Genomic DNA, 19,806 nt, shown 5'->3' on the forward strand with positions numbered 1-19,806 from the left:
CATCATGATCATTTTAAGTGTCTGACTGCCTTTAAAAAGTACTTACTAAAGGTGTTGCAAAAGGTATAGAAGAGGGTAGATTGGACTTCAGGGCTTTTAAATTGGGCTGATTCTTTTAGAGAATTTTTCACCCAATAAGGGGTTCCAAATTTCTGTGGGGAGGGGAGAATCGTCGGGCACACACCAGTTCTGGGTTTCACTAGTTTCTGTTTCCCTTCAGCGTGTCTGATGAAATTCTGGGACTCAGTTGGAATCCTTCGAAGCGCCCTAGTTAGAAAACATGCTCTGAAGCATAATTGACTTGTTTTGCTTCTCACTGAGATATTTGTATTTAAATCTGTATAGAGTAGAAGACTCTCCATCTAATTTGCTTCCAGGAGCCCTGATTGGCTCCCAGATGACTCCCTGGCAGCAATTAACTCGGAGGGTTGAGTCATGGGACGTCCGATCCGGGAGCTGGGAAAGGAGCAGATAGTGCTTTAGGAGTATCGACGGCATCCCGCAGGGAGTCCAGGAGCAGGTGAGGTAGGATGTTTTGAGTGACCCCAAGGTGTGGTGCATTTGGTAAGTGGTTGGGTAAAGCAAAGAAGTGACGACATTCACTGCCCAGAGGTGAGCAGCTGTAGGGACAAGGATACCCAGTCATAAAGTGGGTATTTCTGTTGCTGGAGCAGAGTGTGGGGAATCAGGACGGTGGTTAAGAAAAGTTCCATTTTGCAGAGGTATAGGTTGGGTTCAGGCCGAGCTGCCCTGTGAAACTCACTTAAGCCGTCTTTGTAGTAGCTGCTTCCTAGGATGTCCGGGGCACCTTGCGGCCACCTCAGCCTCCCCTTCCTCTCTGTTTGCACCCCCACCCTGACCCGCTTCCTCCTGTCTTGGCCCGTGCCACTGTCCCAGCCAGCAGGTGGGCAGGGCCACCATCCAACTGATAGCACTGACCCTCTTCGGACTCTCCGGGTTGGGACTGGCATCTCCACGACTTAGGCAAACTGAATGCTCTACCTAAGTTTCAGGTTGGGAAATTAGCATTGCCATGTAGGGGCAGGTCGGCAGATGTACAGTTACAGCATCTAGAGCAATTCCTGGGCTGTTTATTCTCTCGCCCCTGTCCCAGGCCTCCGTTCAGTTTAGCACCCACCCAGCGCCTTCACCTCCACGTCAGCCGCCAGACTGTCCTCAGCTTCTGCTAGCCTGGCACATACCTCTTGCTTTCTACCCTCCCAGGACCCCCCTCCACCTGGTATCCTGAATGAAAAACTTGCCCTATACCTGACTGGATGCTACCTGGGAATCTTAAATTTACAAATCAAATGGAGACTGCTTCTATAAACCAGGGACTCCTATGTCAGATACTGAGCTGATATGGTCTGGTTTATGTGAGGCTAATCATTTATTTCTGGACCACCACCCCCCCCCCCCCCCCCGAAAGAAATCTCTTTGCATCTGCCTCTTATAGAAACGAAGGCTTATTTGCTTGGCAGTTTCCCCACAGATATGAACACTGACCACAGGGTTTGGGAAGATCGGTGGTATGAGAGAGCCACCCTACGTGAGCCGAAACCATCCATAAATAGTGGAAAGCAGGAAAAAGGACAGTGGCAGGTGGGGTATGTAAATGTCAAGGATAGAAATGAGCGGTGTGTGTGTTAAGGAGAGTGTTAGAGAATGGTGTCAATGAATCGGGGAAGGCTTCCCAAATCTGCTATTCATTTTTATTCCCCCTCTGCTTGTGCTGTTGGACTCAGCCAAACTTGTGTAGAGAAGAGGACTGGCAGACCTCAAACAAGCACAGTCATAACTACATGGACTCACAAACCCATTCCCCGTTTCCAGGCAGTTGTATCCCAGGTAGTGGGTGTACACCCAGGCTTGCCCAAGGATGCCACTGCAAATTTGCAAGGCACGGAACTGGCCGAAGGGGTGTGGCCTGGGAGGAATCTTAAGCGCCCCAACTTGAGTCATCGGTCCACCAACCAGTCAGGTAGGGCTCGGTTTGTGAAGGTTCTTGCTAGATCATCTCCAAGCCTCTTGGAATAATATTAGTGTTGGTTCCTTGATAGACTGTCGAGCTGACCCAAAATTATGGAGTGTTTGCTGAAAGCTCAGGGCGCCCCATTCCCACCCCCTTCACCCCGCCCCAACCTAAATGTCATTTTGAATCTTTTGTTCTTTTTTTTTCCCCTCTAGTATGAAGTGTAACAGAACAGAATTTACCACCTGAAACTGCTGCTTCAAGTTCAGATCAGGCAAAGAAAACACCACATTGTAACAACAACAACAACAACAAGACCAAAGAAGAGTAAACTTAAGCTGAAGACACAACACTTGATCTGAAACAAGAAGTTTGTGCCTACTCAACAGCTTCAAAAGAGCACTTCCCAACGCTGCTAGTAGTCTTTGTTTTCTTCAGTGCTGCACTGTAAGATTGGCTGGTGCAGCAATTGTATTCTTTATTAGCTTGATAGATCATTTTCTCTCGCTCTCTTTCTTTTCTTTTCTTTTTTTTTTTTAATACTAGCAATTTTCACCCTCTGAAACGTGTGCTGAAAAAGAAGACTCAGCAGATACTACTGAAAGTGCAATATTTGATTATCACTGCGAGGTAGGTACATATGCTATAATTCACTTTTTTTAGCATCCATTCTAATCACTCAGTTTTTAAATATCCTCTCCCGTGCACAAGCTCGTCATCACTCATTCCTTATTATATAACAACCAACACAGGGGTAACATGGATAATTTAAATGTGTCAAAATGTTTTTCACTATCGATATAATCCCTTTAAAATATACTTGAAAGGAATCTAGTATTTTCCTCTAGATATATTGTCTTCAGAATGGTGGTTGCTGCTGTATGTAGGGATGAGGTAGTACTCAATGGACCATTTCTGAATTCACCTGTGCTTCTTTTTTTTTTTTAATGATACTTCATAAGGTGATTTACTTGGTGTGAGTGCTGTCCTCTTTCCAGTTTTTGTAAGGGGTGAGGCTCTCTGTCCTAAGCTGTCGTAAACACTGAGGATCAATCAGTAGAATTTATTAATAATAATAATTATGGTATTTGTTAAGCACTTACTACGTGCCAAGCACTGTTCTAAGCACTGGGGTAGATACAAGGTAACCAGATTGTCCCACGTGGGGCTCACAGTCTTAACCCCCATTTTACAGATGCAGTAACTGAGGCCCAGAGAAGTTAAGTGGTTTGCCCAAGGTTACCCAGCAGACAGGCGGTGGAGTAGGGATTAGAACCCACATCTTCTGACTCCCAAGCCCGGGCGCTTTCCACTAAGCCATGCTGCCTTCTCTTACTGAGCACCTTATGTGTTCAGGGCACCATACTAAGCACCTAAATGTGAGAGACCCGATCCCTAATGCAAAGGAGCGTACAAACCAAGATGACCAACACATCAGTCGTATTTACTGAGTGCTAAACTGCGTGCAGAGCACTGTAGTAAGCACTTGGGAGAGTACACTACAAGAGGGTTCGGTAGACTTGTTCCCTGCCCACAAGTAACTTCCGGTCTAGATAGTAGAAAGTGCTCAGTAGCAGAATATGGGAGAAATGTACAGAAGTCCCCCGGGAGGTTGTAAGAACAAATGTCCTGAAGTGGCATAAAAGTGCTGGGACGATGATCATTGGCAACATGTAACCTGGGGAGAAGAGGAATTGGGGATAGCTTCCTGGAGGGTGAATGGGGTTTCAGAAGGGGCTTGAAGATGATGTGAAGAGCAGAGTTCTAGCAGATAATTGAAGCTGGGAGGGAGTTCTAGGCCAGAGGAAGGATGAGAGCCAGCAGAGAGAGGCAGGAAGAAGGCCCAGTTCCTGTGAAAAGATAGGAGGGAGGAAAGAAGGTGTGTGCTGGGGTGTTTGTAGGAAAGTACAGTGAAAAGATATGACAAAGCGAGCTCAAGGACTGCTTTAAAACCGAGAACTTCCCACCCAAACCCTGTCCTCCCTGTGACTTCCCCATCACTATAGGCAACACCCTCTTCCCTGTCTCACAAGCCCATAATCTTATCCTTATGCCCGACTCATCTCTTTCAACCCACATATTCAGTCTGTCATCAAATCCTTTCACTTCGAGTTTCACAACATCTTCAGAGTCCTCCCTTTCCATCTAGACCGCTACCCTGCTCATCCAAACAGCTATATACTCACTTGACTGCAGCATCACCCACCCTCTTTGCTGACCACCTTCCCTCTCCCCACTCCAATCCATACTTCACTCTGCTGCCTTGATCATTTCCCTAAGAAAAAATGTTCAGAACATCTCTCCATTCCTCAGAAACTTCCAATTGTTGCCTATCTACCTTGGCATCAATTAAAAGCTCCTTACCATTGGCTTCAAGGCACTCAATTAGCTTTCCTCCTACCTTACCTCACTGATCTACTGCAACCCAGCCCACACACTTTGCCCTCCTAATGCCAGCCCACTCACAGCGCTTAGAACAGTGCTTGGCACATAAGTAAGCGCTTAACAAATACGATCGTTATTATTGCACAGCAAAGCAGCGTGGCTTAGTGGATAGAGCATGGACCTTGAAGTCAGAAGGTCCTGGGTTCTAATTCCCGCTCTGCTGTATGTCTGCTTTGTGTCCTTGGGCAAGTCACTTAACTTCTCTGGGCCTCAGTTACCTCATCTGTAAAAAAGGGATTAAGAGTGTGAGCCCCATGTGGGACAGGGACTATGTGGAGAGGGAAAAAGGGAAACTGGGAAACGTTATAGAGGGCAGACCGGCAGGATTTAGCAACAGAGTTGATGAGAAAATTGCAAAAATGATTTCAAGGATTATTCCATGTTGCAGAGTTCTGGGACAGGGAGAGTGGTGTGTCAACTCATGGGAAAATTAAATGGAAAATTCGGAGGGGAAGATGAGTTTAGTTTTCATCCTATTGAGCTTAAAATGACAGTTGGGCACCCATCTGGAGATCTCCTATAGGCATGAGGAATTGCAAGCTGGCGATTACATGGAAAAGTTGGGGGCTAGCCAAATAGATCGGCTTAGGGGTGTTAGCTGGAGCCGTGGAAGTGGATGATCTCCCCAAGGGAGTATGTGCAAAGTGGAAAGAGAGGGAACCTAGGAAAGAGCCTTGAGCGAGACCCACGGTGTGGGGATGAATGATGGATGAACCAGCTTTGAGACACTTGAGAAGGAGTGGCCTTTGAGATAAGAAGATAAACCAGAACGTCTTCCCCACACCAAGAACCTCCAGCATTGCCCATCCACCTCAGAACTCCATACCGTTGGCTTTAAAGCACTCAACTTGCACCCTCCTGCCGCATCTCACTGATCTACTACAAACAGCCCAGCCCACATACTACCAACACTTCTGTAACAGCCAGTTTGATCACTGCGCCCCAGTCTGATCTGTCTTGCCTCCAGCTTCTTTCCTCTGACCTGGAACTCCCCCTCCCGCCCTCATATGCCAGTCCACCAGTCTCCCCATCTTCAAAGCTTTATGAAGGTCACATCTCTTCCAAGAGGCCCTGTACAATTAAGCCCTTGTTTTCCCCGGCTCATCATTCGTCATATTTTTTGAGCACTTTCCGTGTGCAGAGTGCTGTACTAAGCCCTTGGCAGAGTACAGTATTACAATAATCTGTCGCATTCCCTGCCCTCTTTGGTGTTATCTATGCACTTGGATCTTTCCACTTTGGGCATTTGGTGTTTTCCCAATGCTCAGCCCCAGAGCACTTAAATACAATGTACAAATCTGTAAATTGTTTACATTAACGTCCCTCTCCCCTTCTAGACTGTAAATTCATTATAGGCAGGGAACAGGTCTGTTGTATTGTGCTCTCCCAAGAGCTAAATCCAGTGCTCTGCCCACAGTAAGGGCTTAGATATCGTTGATGAAAATGGCCTTGGTGAAACCAAATTAGGTAACTTTTCCAAGTGGAAAGGGTGATCCATAGGGTCAAGCAGCTGAGAGATTAATGAGGATTGGGATAGGGAGGTGAACTTCAGGGCATTGGTGATCTTGGAAAGTACACCTGTGAAGTGAAGGGGACAAAAAAACGAGATCGTAGCAGGTCAAGAAGGGAGTTGGCAGAGAGGATTTTTTTGGGAATTTTAGAAAAGGAATTGGGGAGACGTTGGAGGGCACAGTGGAAACCAGAGAAAACTTTTTTCATTTGGAGAAGACTTAAGGCAGAGGAAGAAGAGATTAGAAATGTAGGTTTCTAGCAAGCTTAAATCAATATTTTCAGCTCTTACTGTGTGTAAAATGCTGCATTAAGTGATTGGGAGAGTGCAATTGAGGTTAACAACACTCCCCTCAAAGAGCTTAATGAGGGAAGTGCGATGAATTACTGGTAAGGGGGGAAGAGAATGGGAGTAGGTGACGAAATGTTTAAATGATAGAGAGCATTCTTCAGTGAGTTCCAAGGATGCTGTGCTGTCATGCCCAAGTCCTGAGGAAAGTGGCCAGGTGATACCCGAGGGGGAAACATGTAATCAGGGTGACACCTGCATGAAGTTAGATTTCGGAAGGGTGTTGAAGATAGAGTGGAAATGGGGCAGAAGCTTTTGGAGGGTAGTGTGAGGGATGGTGTGAGTTAAAGGGTAGGCTGCAGGAGGACCAAGAGTGAGCAGTCAATCGTCAGTCAAGGAACGTGGGGAAGAGTAGCTTGGGAGGAATGAAGGGTGCTAGCTGAGGTGGAGTGGAAAGAGAGGACAGAGGATGGGTCTTTAAACCAACGGACAGGAGTTTATGCTTGATGTGGCAAGGGATAGGCAACAAGGTGAAGTATATAGGAGGCTGGGAGGTAGGTTTCTGGTGAATGAAACCGGGATAGCTCATTAGGGTGTTATGTAGTTTATGTATTTTTTAACTGTCCTAAAGTGTCAGAGGTTTGCAGTGCACCAGCTGTAACTCACTCCTCACAGTCCTCTGAAATCCACTTTGTTTTCTGTCTATTGTCCCTCTGGCATGACAGCAGACAAATTCTCTGGTTTGCTACAGGCTCATTCCTTCAGTCTTGAATAGTCTTTTTCCTTTCTTCATCCCTTTCCATTTTTCCCTTGAGTGTCTAGTCACGTAGACCTCATCACCCACCCTTCATACAGTCCTGGCATTCTCATAACCTGGCCATGGGAAACGCTACCCCTTTTAACAGCTTTATTTAGGGATAAGCCGTGGTGGGTGGACAGCTTTACTGATGACCTGGATCAACCCAATGATTTCTGGTATTAGTGATAATAATAATAATGTTGGTATTTGTTAAGCGCTTACTATGTGCTGAGCACTGTTCTAAGCGCTGGGGTAGACACGGGAATCAGGTTGTCCCACGTGGGGCTCACAGTCTTAATCCCCATTTTCCAGATGAGGGAACTGAGGCACCGAGAAGTGAAGTGACTTGCCCAAAGTCACACAGCTGACAAGTGGCAGAGCCGGGGTTCGAACCCATGACCTCTGACTCCAAAGCCCGGGCTCTTTCCAGTGATGCTTCTCTAGTGATGGTTTCTTCAGTTGTCGGGGACAGAAATCTCGGCTTATTTGTTTCAGAATGTATGTTAATCTTTTGATTGGATTATTAAACCCTGTGATTGCTTCTCTTTTTTTCTTCCCTTTGGGATTTGAGGAAGGAGTGGAAGAAGAAATTCAAATTAACCAATTTTGCTTCTCAGTGGTATTTCTTCTGAATGATGCTAATGGGAAAAATTAGAATAATTGACTGGAATGAGAGTTTTGGATTGTGTGCCTTTCTTTCCTATTAATGAAATTGTCATGAGATGATTTTTACTAGAAGTGCATTTCCTTTATACATCTTTGGTGTAATTGTTTAGAATACTGGTTATGAATTAGCTCTGGGTAGACTTTTCTTTTAAGGAACTCCATGGTTAAAATTACTTAACACCTAAATTCCTTAATAGATAGCTGGCTGGGCATATTTCTCCCAGGTAATAATTTGTAATTTTTTAATGACTTCATGGTGCTTGTCAGGACTGCTTAGCACTTCTTTAGGTACGTATGAAAGCGTCCCTTGTTATAGCACTTGTTGCCAGCAAGATTTTGTTTAAACATAACAGCAACACATTTATCTCTGCAGCAGTAGTTCAGATACTGCCTGTGGATCATTTTGGTGTGGCCACCTACAGTGTGATCAAAATACTAGGGATAATGTTCCTTAAAATTGAATTTTCCTCTTGAGTTGTTAGTTAACTAGATCCCTTAAACATAAAATCATTTAACCTAGCTTTAAAAAGTGCCACCCTAGAAGTAGCCACAGTAAAATCTTTTTGAAAAACCACTGTTCTGCAACATGTCAAGACCATCTTTTAGCACTGTTGGTAATGATTCTAAAGAATCAGTGTATTCATTTTACTGCTGGGGGCGGGCCTTTGGGTCCCCCGTTAAGCACTTCAAGGATAAGAAGTAGAAAATCCTAATCAGAAACACTGACCTAATGATTGAAAGATTGGGTGACCAGTTGTTCAGTTGAATGAACAGAAGCATCTCACTGCTGTTAGGCATATAAAAGTTGTCAGGGAGCGAATGTTCCATACATCAGATCTATCAGAATTGCAAAACTGCTCTATGCCTCACTTTTAAAATTATGATTAGTGCAAATAAAGCTTGGGCTTGGAGCAGAATCCTTTCAAGTTGACTATAGTCCTTTTTCTTGCCTCTTGCTGCTCTGGGTTCCAATGTTATCTGGACCATTTTTTATTAGTTGACTTGTTCCTATTTCTAAAGTGGAACCAACCCATGAGAGGGTGGCTTACCAAAGCAGTTTGGGCTGTTCTCGTGTGTGTTCTCTCTCTCTCTCTCTCTCTCTCTCTCTCTCTCTCTCTAAGGTCTCTTAACACCTTGACCTAATTGCAAATCTGAAAAGGAGATAAATGTTAATAAATGTTTCTTGAAAATGGTTGTAAACACTTTCCCAGTTATAACAATGTACTATGTTGTCACAGCTGTGTGAGATGGAGAACCTTTTTACTGTGTCATCAGATCCTCTCCCCCCTCCTGCAGCTCCCCCTTCTCTTCCTTTACCTTTACCTTCATCTTCTACCTCATCTGGGTCTAAAAAACAGAAGAGGACCCCCCTCTATCAGAGATCTGTAAGTCAGGGAAGCAGTCTGCCCAGCTTATGCTTTGTATTAACTGCATGGATTTTTAGAGCTCTTGAGTTTGGGAATGTAGCATTTTAGTCTCACATCCTAACAACACAGTGCACATTAACTCTAATGTTGAATCATGGAGGATCAGCTATTGTTGGACCCGACTGAGCTCAGATTCATTTCCAGGGTGGCCTTTTCTATTTTCCTGTGCCCATAATATTAGAAACTTGCACCTGTCTAGAGTCTTGCTTCAGCTCCTTTTTACTCTTGAGAAACTGAATATCGTACCCCAAAGACTGGCGGATTGCCGTTAAGCCCATAGGTCCTTCCTTGCAGGATTTTTGAGGAACTGTGGAGGAAGTCCTAAAAGATGAGGCATCAATACTTCTGGTAGTCATGATATGCCCCATTAATGTTGCATATTGAGCTTGTCTCAAACAAAATCGGAAATGTCAGTCAACCACTCATCCTAACCGCTGCAGTATCTTGTTTTATATTGTCTGGCTTCAGTCAACATAAAATGCCAGTTCTCTCCATTTTTATAGGCAAAAATAAATGTTTGTTTGGTAGGCAGCATCTCATGAGGCCTTAAATAGACTCCAGAGTGTTAAATTGAATCTTCTTAAAACAGTCCCCTCTGTAGTATTAGTATTTTATTAAACCTTTTGAATGCTTTCTCATCATAGAAATGAGAGCAATCTGTATCCTTATTTTATTTTGGTGGGGCAGGTTACTGGAAGATGGTGTATATGTAGATTTTTTTAAAAGCACTTGTGACCTGCATGTTGAGCTATTTTGAGGGAGGGTCTTAGTGGTCGCATGCTTCATTCTGAAATCCTCTGGTGTCTAAGAAGTCTAGAGCAGAAGACTGTTGTAAAGAGTAGAAGTGTTAATCTTCACTAACACTCAGCTCAGAATTTTCCTTTAGGAAGTGATTTTGCCAATAATCAAAATAGCAAATTATTGTTCAGATGAACCAAAACTGGCTTTGTGGGGGAAAAAAAATCTAATCAACAGAGCTCATACTGTTAAATAGAAACAATTTAGTAATATAAAATATCTTAAGGCAGTCATTCTTAGTTGCTTAGAAATTGTAACTTCTTGGTAACTCATAATTTTAGCGTACTTTAAAATTAGTAATGAATTTAGTAATGAAGTTAAACTCTTTTTAAATGCTGTGCACTAAATCTATTGTGACCATCAATCTTTTTCCAAAAAAAAAAAAAAAACAGGGCTGGGGGGAAGCAGCATTTCTTGCAACTTGATCATGAGCTTCTTTAGTAGGTACATTTAGTTATTGCTCCTCTAGCCTGTTAGCTTTTAGAGATGAATGGCAGTTCAAAACTTGGCACTTATGTTCCTTTTTTTTATTATAGCTTTGTCTGTTAGTAAACTTCATGGTCTCGGCAGTATTTTGTCCCCAAGTGTAAGGTTCTGTTCAGATACGGAAAATATTAAAAACAAGATGTACGGAATTTATTGCCTTCTTTTTTTTCCTATTTTCCCCCCACCCCTCTATGAATCAGATGAGCTTTGATCCAAACCTCCTCCACAACAATGGACACAACGGGTACCCCAATGGTACTTCGGCCGCACTGCGTGAAACTGGGGTTATTGAAAAACTGCTGACCTCTTATGGATTTATTCAGTGTTCAGAACGCCAAGCTAGACTTTTCTTCCACTGCTCACAGTACAATGGCAACCTGCAGGAACTAAAAGTAGGAGGTAATCTGTCAACTACTGTATTCTCAGTGTCCCGTGACACTCTTTGTTCTTCTGGCTGTAGGTTTTGCCTTCTATAACGTGGGACTGTGATAACTGGGTCCCTGTTATGAGGTTCTGAGTTGGCAATCTTTCTCCCCTCTTGTTTTGCACAGTGTTTGTGAGAGTTGATGGGACTGGATTTTAGGATCTCCAAGATAGTTTAACAAATGGAGAGTTTGCATTGCGTCGTAGAATGGAAAGTACAATGGCCTTCCCCTACTGTCATCTAACCATCTTATGGATGCAATGTCATAAGTTCCTTATGGGGAGCATTCTTTTGAAAAAACTGGCTATAATGAAAGCCTCCTGCCACTTCTCTTGCCAATTTTTGCCCTTTCAGGACTTCGCAAAGATAGTTTTACAAACCTTGCCTTTTCTGGGGGGACCGTCTGGTTCTAGTGGAAAACTAAGCATTAAGGCTCCTTGGATTATGAATTATTATTTTTTAAAGGAATCTTGGAGAAATGTAAAAACAGGTTTTCCCCTTATGGAATCGAGATATAAATTGCCACGCGGAACCTTTAAATGTGAAACACCCCTTTCAGAGGTGACTTGAAGAGTGCACGGTCTTGTATAAAGATTAGTCAGCCACATTTCAAACAGTGAATGTGTGGGGTTGAAGAATTCTAGATAACTGAATCTGTCTTTGGATTCTTCTCTTATAGATGACGTAGAATTTGAAGTATCATCTGATCGGCGGACTGGAAAACCCATTGCTGTTAAACTGGTCAAGATAAAACCGGAGATATTACCGGAAGAACGAATTAATGGACAGGTTAGTGATTGTTTCTTGTTTTCTGGGTCCCTATATTTGCATCCATTTTGTGCACATCAAAAGAGACAAACCCCAGTTTTGCACGCAAAGTAGTTTCAGAAAAGATTTTTTTTTTTTACTATAATGAAATCACTGATGGTTTTTTTTTTGACCTCAGTTTGACACTGAAACATGGACATGGCTCAATTGGGGTTTTTGCGTAACCCTCAAGCTATCCCTACAGTCAGTTGGTGTACTGTAAGGTTGAGACTTTGCAGCATGGCATCCTCTTGTGGATCATATTTTAATGCATCCTTGTATGTATTAGAGGGCATTAAAACTCATTTTGTGTTGCACAATGCTGCTCCTGAAATGATTAGCAATGGAAATTTTTTTTTTTTTTTTTTGACTGGTAGGTTGTGTGCGCTGTTCCTCACAACTTAGAGAGTAAATCTCCAGCTGCCCCGGGTCAGAGTCCAACAGGGAGTGTTTGCTACGAACGTAATGGGGTAAAACTTGTGTATTTTCCTTTAACTTTTGACTGATCCACCAGTGTGATCTATAAGCCTGAAAAGCATTGAGGTAAACTTAAGTCGTGGTGTCAAAACAGGTTTGGAATCTTCTCTCTCTCTATATATATTTTTTTATTTTTTGGAAAGGCTACAAGTGATATGTGACCAGAAATATGGAAAATGGAATTCCAAATGTCGTAATTTGCCCAAATAGTTTGTCAGCTTTATTGTAACGTTAATGTTGAGTAACGTTTTGTTGAATCATTACAGTTCCCATTGTTAACACTTCAGTGTGTTATACCTCCCTTGGGGGTGGTTGTTATTATTATTATTTTTAATGTTCATTTTCTGGACAAGTGCTTCCAAATAATTGTTTAGAATTTTTTTAGCATGGGATTGTTGCTCAGCTAAGGACTCAAACCACTGGCACTGCGGAGGCAAAATCGTCTTGTGAATATGGGAAAAAAAAAACTTTTTTGCTTTTGTAAAAATGGAGTTAAGTTCCTTGGAACACTGGCATTCAATCCATGCATCAAAAGTAATCACAATAAGCTTTAGTGTAGGATCATTCATCTGGCAAAGCAGAGTAATATTGGTTGTTGTTGATTCACAGGAAGTGTTTTATCTGACTTATACCCCAGAGGATGTCGAAGGGAACGTTCAGCTGGAAACGGGAGATAAAATAAATTTTGTAATTGACACGAATAAACAGTAAGTTTTCCTTCTGTTTTTCTGTTTTTTTTTAAACTTTCAGGCTATGATACTCTTAATTTCTCTATTAAAGCACATAAATGTCAAAACTGAAAAAATCAAGTCCATCGATGGAAGTCTCTGGAATGACGTTCAGTTTCATTTTTAGTGTTTTTATCAGTTCTCGGGGGATTGTAAAATAGAATTAGGCACTTATCCAAGTGTTTGCAGCCTCTGTCCCAGTCTTGCCACTATGCTCTCCTCAGAAAATGGAAGAGTATTTTGTAACTGACTATGACTCTCCTACTTTTGTCTCTGCCTTTGAGCCTTCGGTGTCTTGAACCATGGCCTTATTTAACGTTATAGCTAACGGAGTAATGACTGGGAGTTTTAAGACTTTTCCCCTCACTTCACCTTCTAGTTATTTTGGAAGATGTTTTTTTTTTTTTTTTTTGCAAAATGAAAATCTTTAGGGATTCTTGTATTGGTCAGTTTACTTTTGTGTGGCCAAGGTGAGAGCTGGGGAATCCCAGCAAAGGGCTTTTTTGATGGAACTCTATGAACACCAGGTATTAGAGACTTTGACAGTTGCATTTTGTCTGTACTGTACTGAAGCAGTACTGGTTTCAACAGTAATTAAGTGCCTATTCTGTATAGACCACTCTGCTGGGCCCTTGGCAAATGTACCAAAGAAGTTTTTAAAAAAAAATGCATTCCCTATCCTCAGGGAGCTTTCAGTCATAGAAATATTTGAAAGTTATCCTGTAGTTGAGAGTGAGAGAACAGATATAAATATCATGAGGTGAGGTGGTTCAACCAAGAAGATGGAATGATTAATCCTGGATGAGAATGTTTTAAGCAGCCATTGTCAGGAGAGTTGTGGTGTTGCAAAATGTAGGGAGGAGGGTGAGCCAAGTTACATGGATTGTTCTGTCTTTTTTCTGTATTTGCGTGTAACTCTTAGGATCATAACTGATAACGGTTGACCTAATTCTTTATTCCCTTCCCCTCAACCCCTCAGTACTGGTGCTGTAAGTGCTCGAAACATTATGCTGTTGAAAAAGAAACAAGCCCGCTGCCAGGGAGTAGTTTGTGCCATGAAGGTAAATATCAGTTTAAAATTAAAGCAGTTTTAGGTGTATTGTCCCCGATTTTTAGCCGAAGTTGAGGTATTCCCACTATTTCTTCCCCTGCCTTTAAAAAGTTTTTTTCACTGTTTCAGAAATATAGAATGAAAGTCTGGCTTGGTTCCTTTTGATATCATTCGTCATGTTTTCAGACCGTCAGGTTCCTTGTTAGAAATGGAAGTAAATTGTAAAAAAAAACAAAAAACAAAAAAAACCACAAAACCAATAAAAACATTGAGTGGAAAAATATTTTCCTTCAAGCAATATCCAGAGTCATAATCCTTTAGACTAAAGGAAGCTGGATTCTCCAAAAGCTTGACCATCAGTTGGTGGTACATATAACACCCAGTTCTCTTATAATGCAGGGGTTGCATAATTGCAGAACCCTGGGTTTAGAAAGTTCATGTAGTTGGTTGTGTTTATGGAGCATTTACTGTAAATAACCACTGTACTAAGCACTTGTAGTTCGTTCTACATCATTCACTCTGTTGCATTACATCCAGGTAGACTTGCTTTCTATCTTAAACACATAGTGAAAATATGCATTCTGACAGGACTGAGGGCATAAGTGATCTCACTGGCAGTACCTAATCAAGAACATGAAAAGTAGCTTCCCCATTAAGTTGTTTTACTAAATGGCTTTGTTGAACTCTAAGTGGAAGCAGAACTGTCGCTCTAAATTTTCATGTTTTTGCCTCTTCACTGCTAACTCTATTATGTTCTCTTTCTAGGAAGCATTTGGCTTTATTGAAAGGGGTGATGTTGTAAAGGAGATATTCTTTCACTATAGTGAATTTAAGGGTGACCTAGAAGCCTTACAGCCTGGGGATGATGTGGAGTTCACGATCAAAGACAGAAATGTAAGACAATTCAGTTAACCACTTGGGCAGTGAGAGATGATGTTGCTGACGCTTAAACCTGGTTTAAATTGTGTGGACTGACTTTTGTTTATACATTTTAAAAATTCCTTAAAGGGTAAAGAAGTTGCAACAGATGTCAGATTATTGCCTCAAGGAACCGTGATTTTTGAAGATATAAGCATTGAACATTTTGATGGAACTGTAACCAAAGTTATCCCAAAAGTACCCAATAAAAATCAGGTAAATAGCTTCTTTCTAAAAAGAGTGTTTTGTATTCCATTCAGAAGTCGTTACAGTGGGATTTGACACTGTCAGATATCTGCTGAGGTCCCTGTGGAAAGCTATGTGAAATGGCTTTGTACCTTCTCAAACTAGAAGAATCTACTCAAATTTTTTCTGGACCGTCTTCGAATATATATTGGTGCAACAACTGAGACACCTTAATCCTTATTTAATCCAAAAGAAATCCAAATTATGGTGTTTCTTCCCCACCCCTCTTGGGGCCCATGGTTTTCTTCATGTGTAAGAACTGATCTCAGCAGATACTGTCAGGTTGTTGTAGAAGAAAAGCTGTCAAAAGTAGTGTCACTTAATTGGAACTCAACTTTTCCTTTTCTTCCCCCGACTGACTTCTTCCACCTCCCTTTTTTTTTTTTTTCTTAACACATTCAGAAACTCTTGTCTTGAAAAGCCTTAAAACTCCTAGATGCCTCATTATACTATGATGTGACCATTTTTAGCTATTTTTCTATGCATGCCCAATGAATTGGGATTATTTTACATTTCTTAACCTTGCTACATTCTAGCAAGTTTGGCTTGGAATTGGAACCATCAGTTCAATGCTGCAATTGTTCTTTTCCTATATCAGAATGATCCACTGCCTGGACGTATCAAAGTAGACTTTGTGATACCTAAAGAACTTCCCTTTGGAGACAAAGATACAAAATCAAAGGTGACCCTACTGGAAGGAGACCATGTCAGATTTAACATTTCGACAGATCGGCGTGACAAGTTAGAACGAGCAACCAACATAGAAGTTCTTTCCAATACTTTTCAGTGCACTAATGAAACAAGAGAAATGGCAAGTTTGATGTATTTTTTTTTTTAAAGTTTTCTTCATTGGATAACCTGTTCCAGTTGTAATGCCTGCAAGCAAAGCATATAAGCATGGAAATTACATGACAAAGTTGTCAACCAAATTTTCTCAGAAAAAAAAATTTGGCTTTGAAATATTTTCCAGATAGGTACTACATGTTGATTAAAATTTAGATCGTCACTGAAAATATGAGGAAATCATACTTTGCCAAAGTTGATTCTTTTTTTTTCAGTTCCCTTTTAAGTCTGCAGGGTTATTCATCCTAGGTGGTTCTGCTGGGATTTGTGATATGCTTTTAAGAGGTGGAATTTTGCTAGTAAAAATTGGGGCTTTTAAAAAACATTTAAAAAAATAAAAAGGACAATTCTCTGGAGAACCCTGTAAGTGAAACAGTGCAGGAAGTAGATTCTGTCTCGAGGTCTTCAGTTGTTTTCTGATGCATTGTAGCAACTTGAGTTTGTCCCCCACTGATATTCTTCACCCACAGTGCTTGGTACATAGGAAGCGCTTAAAAGACACTATCATTGTTGTGTTCTTATAAAACCCCACACTAAAGAAAACTTGCAATCTTCTGCTGACCTGTTCTACCAGCTGGTTTCTTCCAACAGCATGACTTGTTCATGATGTCAGAAGAATGTCTCCTGAGTCCCTCCATGTTGGCGAGACCTGAAGTGAAAGCACGCATTGTGTCTGAACTGCGAGTACTAAAGTTGATTGGTGAAACCAAGTTCTTTAGTACTTGAGACCTCATCAGAGCAGGTTTCTGATTTTTTTTTGGTCAGGTTTATTTTTTTGTTTTTGGCTCTGCTTTCAGGCTTAAAACCTCAAGGCTCGGCATTTAAAATTAAATTGTACAAACTGGAAGCAGGGAAGTTTCCTTTTGCAGCAATTTACTCTGAAAGTGCTTAAATGTAAGATTTCAAAAATTTAACACAACCAAAATCATAAACATCCCACAGCTGTTTATTTCAAAAATTTTGAAGCAGGAGTTATCTGTATTTCAGTAAAGACTATCATGGTGAAAGTAAACAAGTGATGTGCATGTGCACAACTCTGAACTTATGGGGAAGATACCATAGGTTGTCGTATGTTCCTCTGGTATTTGGGGAGCCTTCTTAGACCACCCCCCCCAAAAAAAAATCCTAGTTGATAAGCTCTTTTACTCTCTCCACCTTCAGAGCCTAAGTCTTCATTTCATCTTCTCCCACTTCCTTCTGCATCACCCTTGTACTTGGATTTTTTCCCTTTGTTCATCCCTCTCTCAGCCCCACAGTACTTAGGTGTATATCTGTAATGTATTAATATTAATGCCTGTTTCTCCCTCCTCTCGACTGTATGCTTATTGTGGACAGGGAATGTCTATCAACTCTGTTATATTGCTACCTTCCAAGCACTTAGTACGGCATTCTGCACACACTAAGCGCTCAAATAGGATTGTTAAGCAGTACTTGTTTGTCACCAATTCCTGATAATGAACTTGAGAATTATTTTTTGCAGGGAGTGATTGCTGCAATGAGGGATGGCTTTGGATTCATCAAGTGTGTGGATCGTGATGCCCGCATGTTTTTTCACTTCAGTGAAATACTGGATGGGAACCAGCTCCACATTTCAGATGAAGTAGAGTTTACTGTGGTCCCTGTGAGTAAGGCAATCGATCTGTTAGGAAAACCCATCTTTTCACTAGGCTTTCAATTTTTTAAATTTTTCTTCCTGTCTTGTAGGATATGCTGTCTGCCCAAAGAAATCATGCCATACGGATTAAAAAACTTCCCAAGGGCACGGTTTCATTTCATACCCATTCAGAGCACCGTTTTCTGGGCACTATAGAAAAAGAAGCCACTTTTGCCAATCCCAAAACCACTAGCCCAAATAAAGGCAAGGAAAAGGTAACTTTCTGCTCTGTGGTCGTGTTACTGCATCTCTAGCTTCCTGCTTTTTGGGGGAAAGAAGCTTGATTTACTTTGTGTCTCTGCCTCAGTTGTAAGTATATTGTTCTGCATGTTTAAGAAATGAGACTCGGATGTTATTAGTACATAGCCCTCTGGGTGGATTCTAGTTTTCTAAAACCATACTGAATCTAAGAGCTAAATTTTATATGAAATTAGCGTTTCCATCGGTCAGTTGGTAACATCAAGGAACTGGGCACCATTTGAAAAGCCTGCACTGGCACACAGTGCTTGTCATCGGTACATGCCATAGGGCAGAATTCCTTAAAGTCTTTTGAAAAACTGTTTAAATTTAGCTGAATGGGTTGTATTAATAAATAATGTTGGTATTTATTAAGCGCTTGCTGTGTGCCAAGCACCGTTGGATGTCCCACATGGGGCTCACAATCTTAATCCCCATTTTCCGATGAGGCAACTGAGGCGCAGAGAAGTTAAGTGACTTGCCCATAGTCACACAGCTGACAAGTGGCGGAGCGGGGATTAGAACCCATGACCTCTGACTCCCAAGCCCGGGCTCTCTCCACTGAGCCACGTGGCCTCTAACATTGTAGTGGCCATTTTGAAAAGAAAAGACCGTGACCCTTTAATACACAAATGGCTTTGGAGGCAGTGTAGCTCGGAGATGGCCGAATCATGGTAGCTCCTGGAAACCTCAGTTGAGTTCAACAATGCTCTGCTATTGGCTGGTGGTCATCTCATGTAACACCACCAGTTTCCCTCCCTGTTTGGATCACTGCCTATCCACAGTTCTGAAATTAACTCTGCATCCACTCATGAAAAGTTTACATTTGGATGGGGAGGTCAAGGAGTTGGAGTGGTTCAGGTGAGAGTTGTACGTTCAGCAGCATGGCCTAAAGGAAAGAACACAGGTCTGGGAGACAGAGGACCTGGGTTCTAATCCTAGCTCCACCACTTACCTGCTCTGTGACCTTAAGCAAGTCATTAAACTTCTCTGGGCCTCAGTTTCCACATCTATAAAATGGGGATTCAGTACTTGTTCTCCCCCCTCCTCTAGAATGTGAGCCCCATGTAGGGCAGGGACTGCGTCTAATCTAATTATGTTGTATCTTCCTCAGAGCTTAGTACAGTGTTCAGAACAGAGTGAGCACTCAACAGATACTGTAATTTTTCAGTAGTAAGTCAAGTGTCCACTTTGCCCTTGAGATCATACTTTCAAGCACTTGAACTCGCATGGCCTAGTGGAAGGAGTATGGGGCTGGGAATCAAAGGACCTAGGTTCTAATCCCAGTTCTGCCACTTACCTGATTTGTGACCTTGGGTAACCTCTGAGCATCAATTACCTCATCTGTAAAATGGGGATTAAGAATGTGTGCTCCATGTGGGACAGGGACTGTATCCAACCTGATTAATTTAGATTTATCTCAGTGCCTAGTACAGTGTCTGGTACATAAGTGCTTAGCAAATTACCACCCTCTCCCCCCCGACCCCCCCCCCCCCCCCAAAAAAATCCCAAACTTCTGAAGACTTTACATGGCTCCTAGGGTCAGAAAATTTGGTTGCCTTTTTTAACTCTTTGTGATTGAGAATTTTTTTTTCTTTCAGGGTTGAATGACCCTTTGGCATGTCTAGTCCCATCTCTGGGCTATTGTGTCCTTTGGGAATAGGTAAATAATTATGCCAGGAATCAGTTGTTCTACTTTATCTTTGGGGGTGGTTAAATAGATATCTAGAAAGGCTAACTTAGGCAGTTAATAGCACCATATATATATATATATATCTGTCTCCTTCCTTGCTTTGAGATTTGTCTGTGCCCTGCATAACTCGTCAACATCATGACCTTGCCATTTCAGGAAGCTGAAGATGGAGTTATCGTTTATGATGATTGCGGGGTGAAACTGACCATTGCGTATCAAGCCAAGGACCTGGAAGGATCCACTCCTCCTCAGATAGGAGATAAGGCAAAGACAACCTCACTTGCTTTGGGAGGGAGCTGATAATGTGAAATAGCTGCAGATTAGGCTGTCAGGTGTA

General features: G+C 41.9%; 1 protein-coding gene across 2 annotated transcripts in view; it reads left to right on the forward strand.

The window, feature by feature from the left end:
* The window catches only part of CSDE1 (cold shock domain containing E1), a 34,737-nt gene that overhangs the window by 8,650 nt on the left and 6,281 nt on the right, over positions 1-19,806 (forward strand). Inside the window, exons 2-13 of one of the 2 annotated variants that reach the window (XM_029068564.1) lie at positions 2,188-2,602; positions 10,592-10,790; positions 11,495-11,604; positions 12,000-12,092; positions 12,709-12,806; positions 13,807-13,888; positions 14,644-14,772; positions 14,887-15,012; positions 15,641-15,853; positions 17,366-17,506; positions 17,590-17,754; positions 19,626-19,733. In XM_029068564.1, coding sequence (XP_028924397.1) covers positions 10,592-10,790; positions 11,495-11,604; positions 12,000-12,092; positions 12,709-12,806; positions 13,807-13,888; positions 14,644-14,772; positions 14,887-15,012; positions 15,641-15,853; positions 17,366-17,506; positions 17,590-17,754; positions 19,626-19,733 — 1,464 coding nt within the window. In that variant the 5' untranslated portion in view covers positions 2,188-2,602. The remainder of the gene's footprint in view (positions 1-2,187; positions 2,603-10,591; positions 10,791-11,494; positions 11,605-11,999; positions 12,093-12,708; positions 12,807-13,806; positions 13,889-14,643; positions 14,773-14,886; positions 15,013-15,640; positions 15,854-17,365; positions 17,507-17,589; positions 17,755-19,625; positions 19,734-19,806) is intronic. The other variant, XM_029068565.1, reaches the window with a different exon arrangement.

Source organism: Ornithorhynchus anatinus, chromosome 7 (assembly GCF_004115215.2).
Source record: "Ornithorhynchus anatinus isolate Pmale09 chromosome 7, mOrnAna1.pri.v4, whole genome shotgun sequence".
In the NCBI taxonomy this organism is placed as follows: domain Eukaryota; kingdom Metazoa; phylum Chordata; class Mammalia; order Monotremata; family Ornithorhynchidae; genus Ornithorhynchus; species Ornithorhynchus anatinus.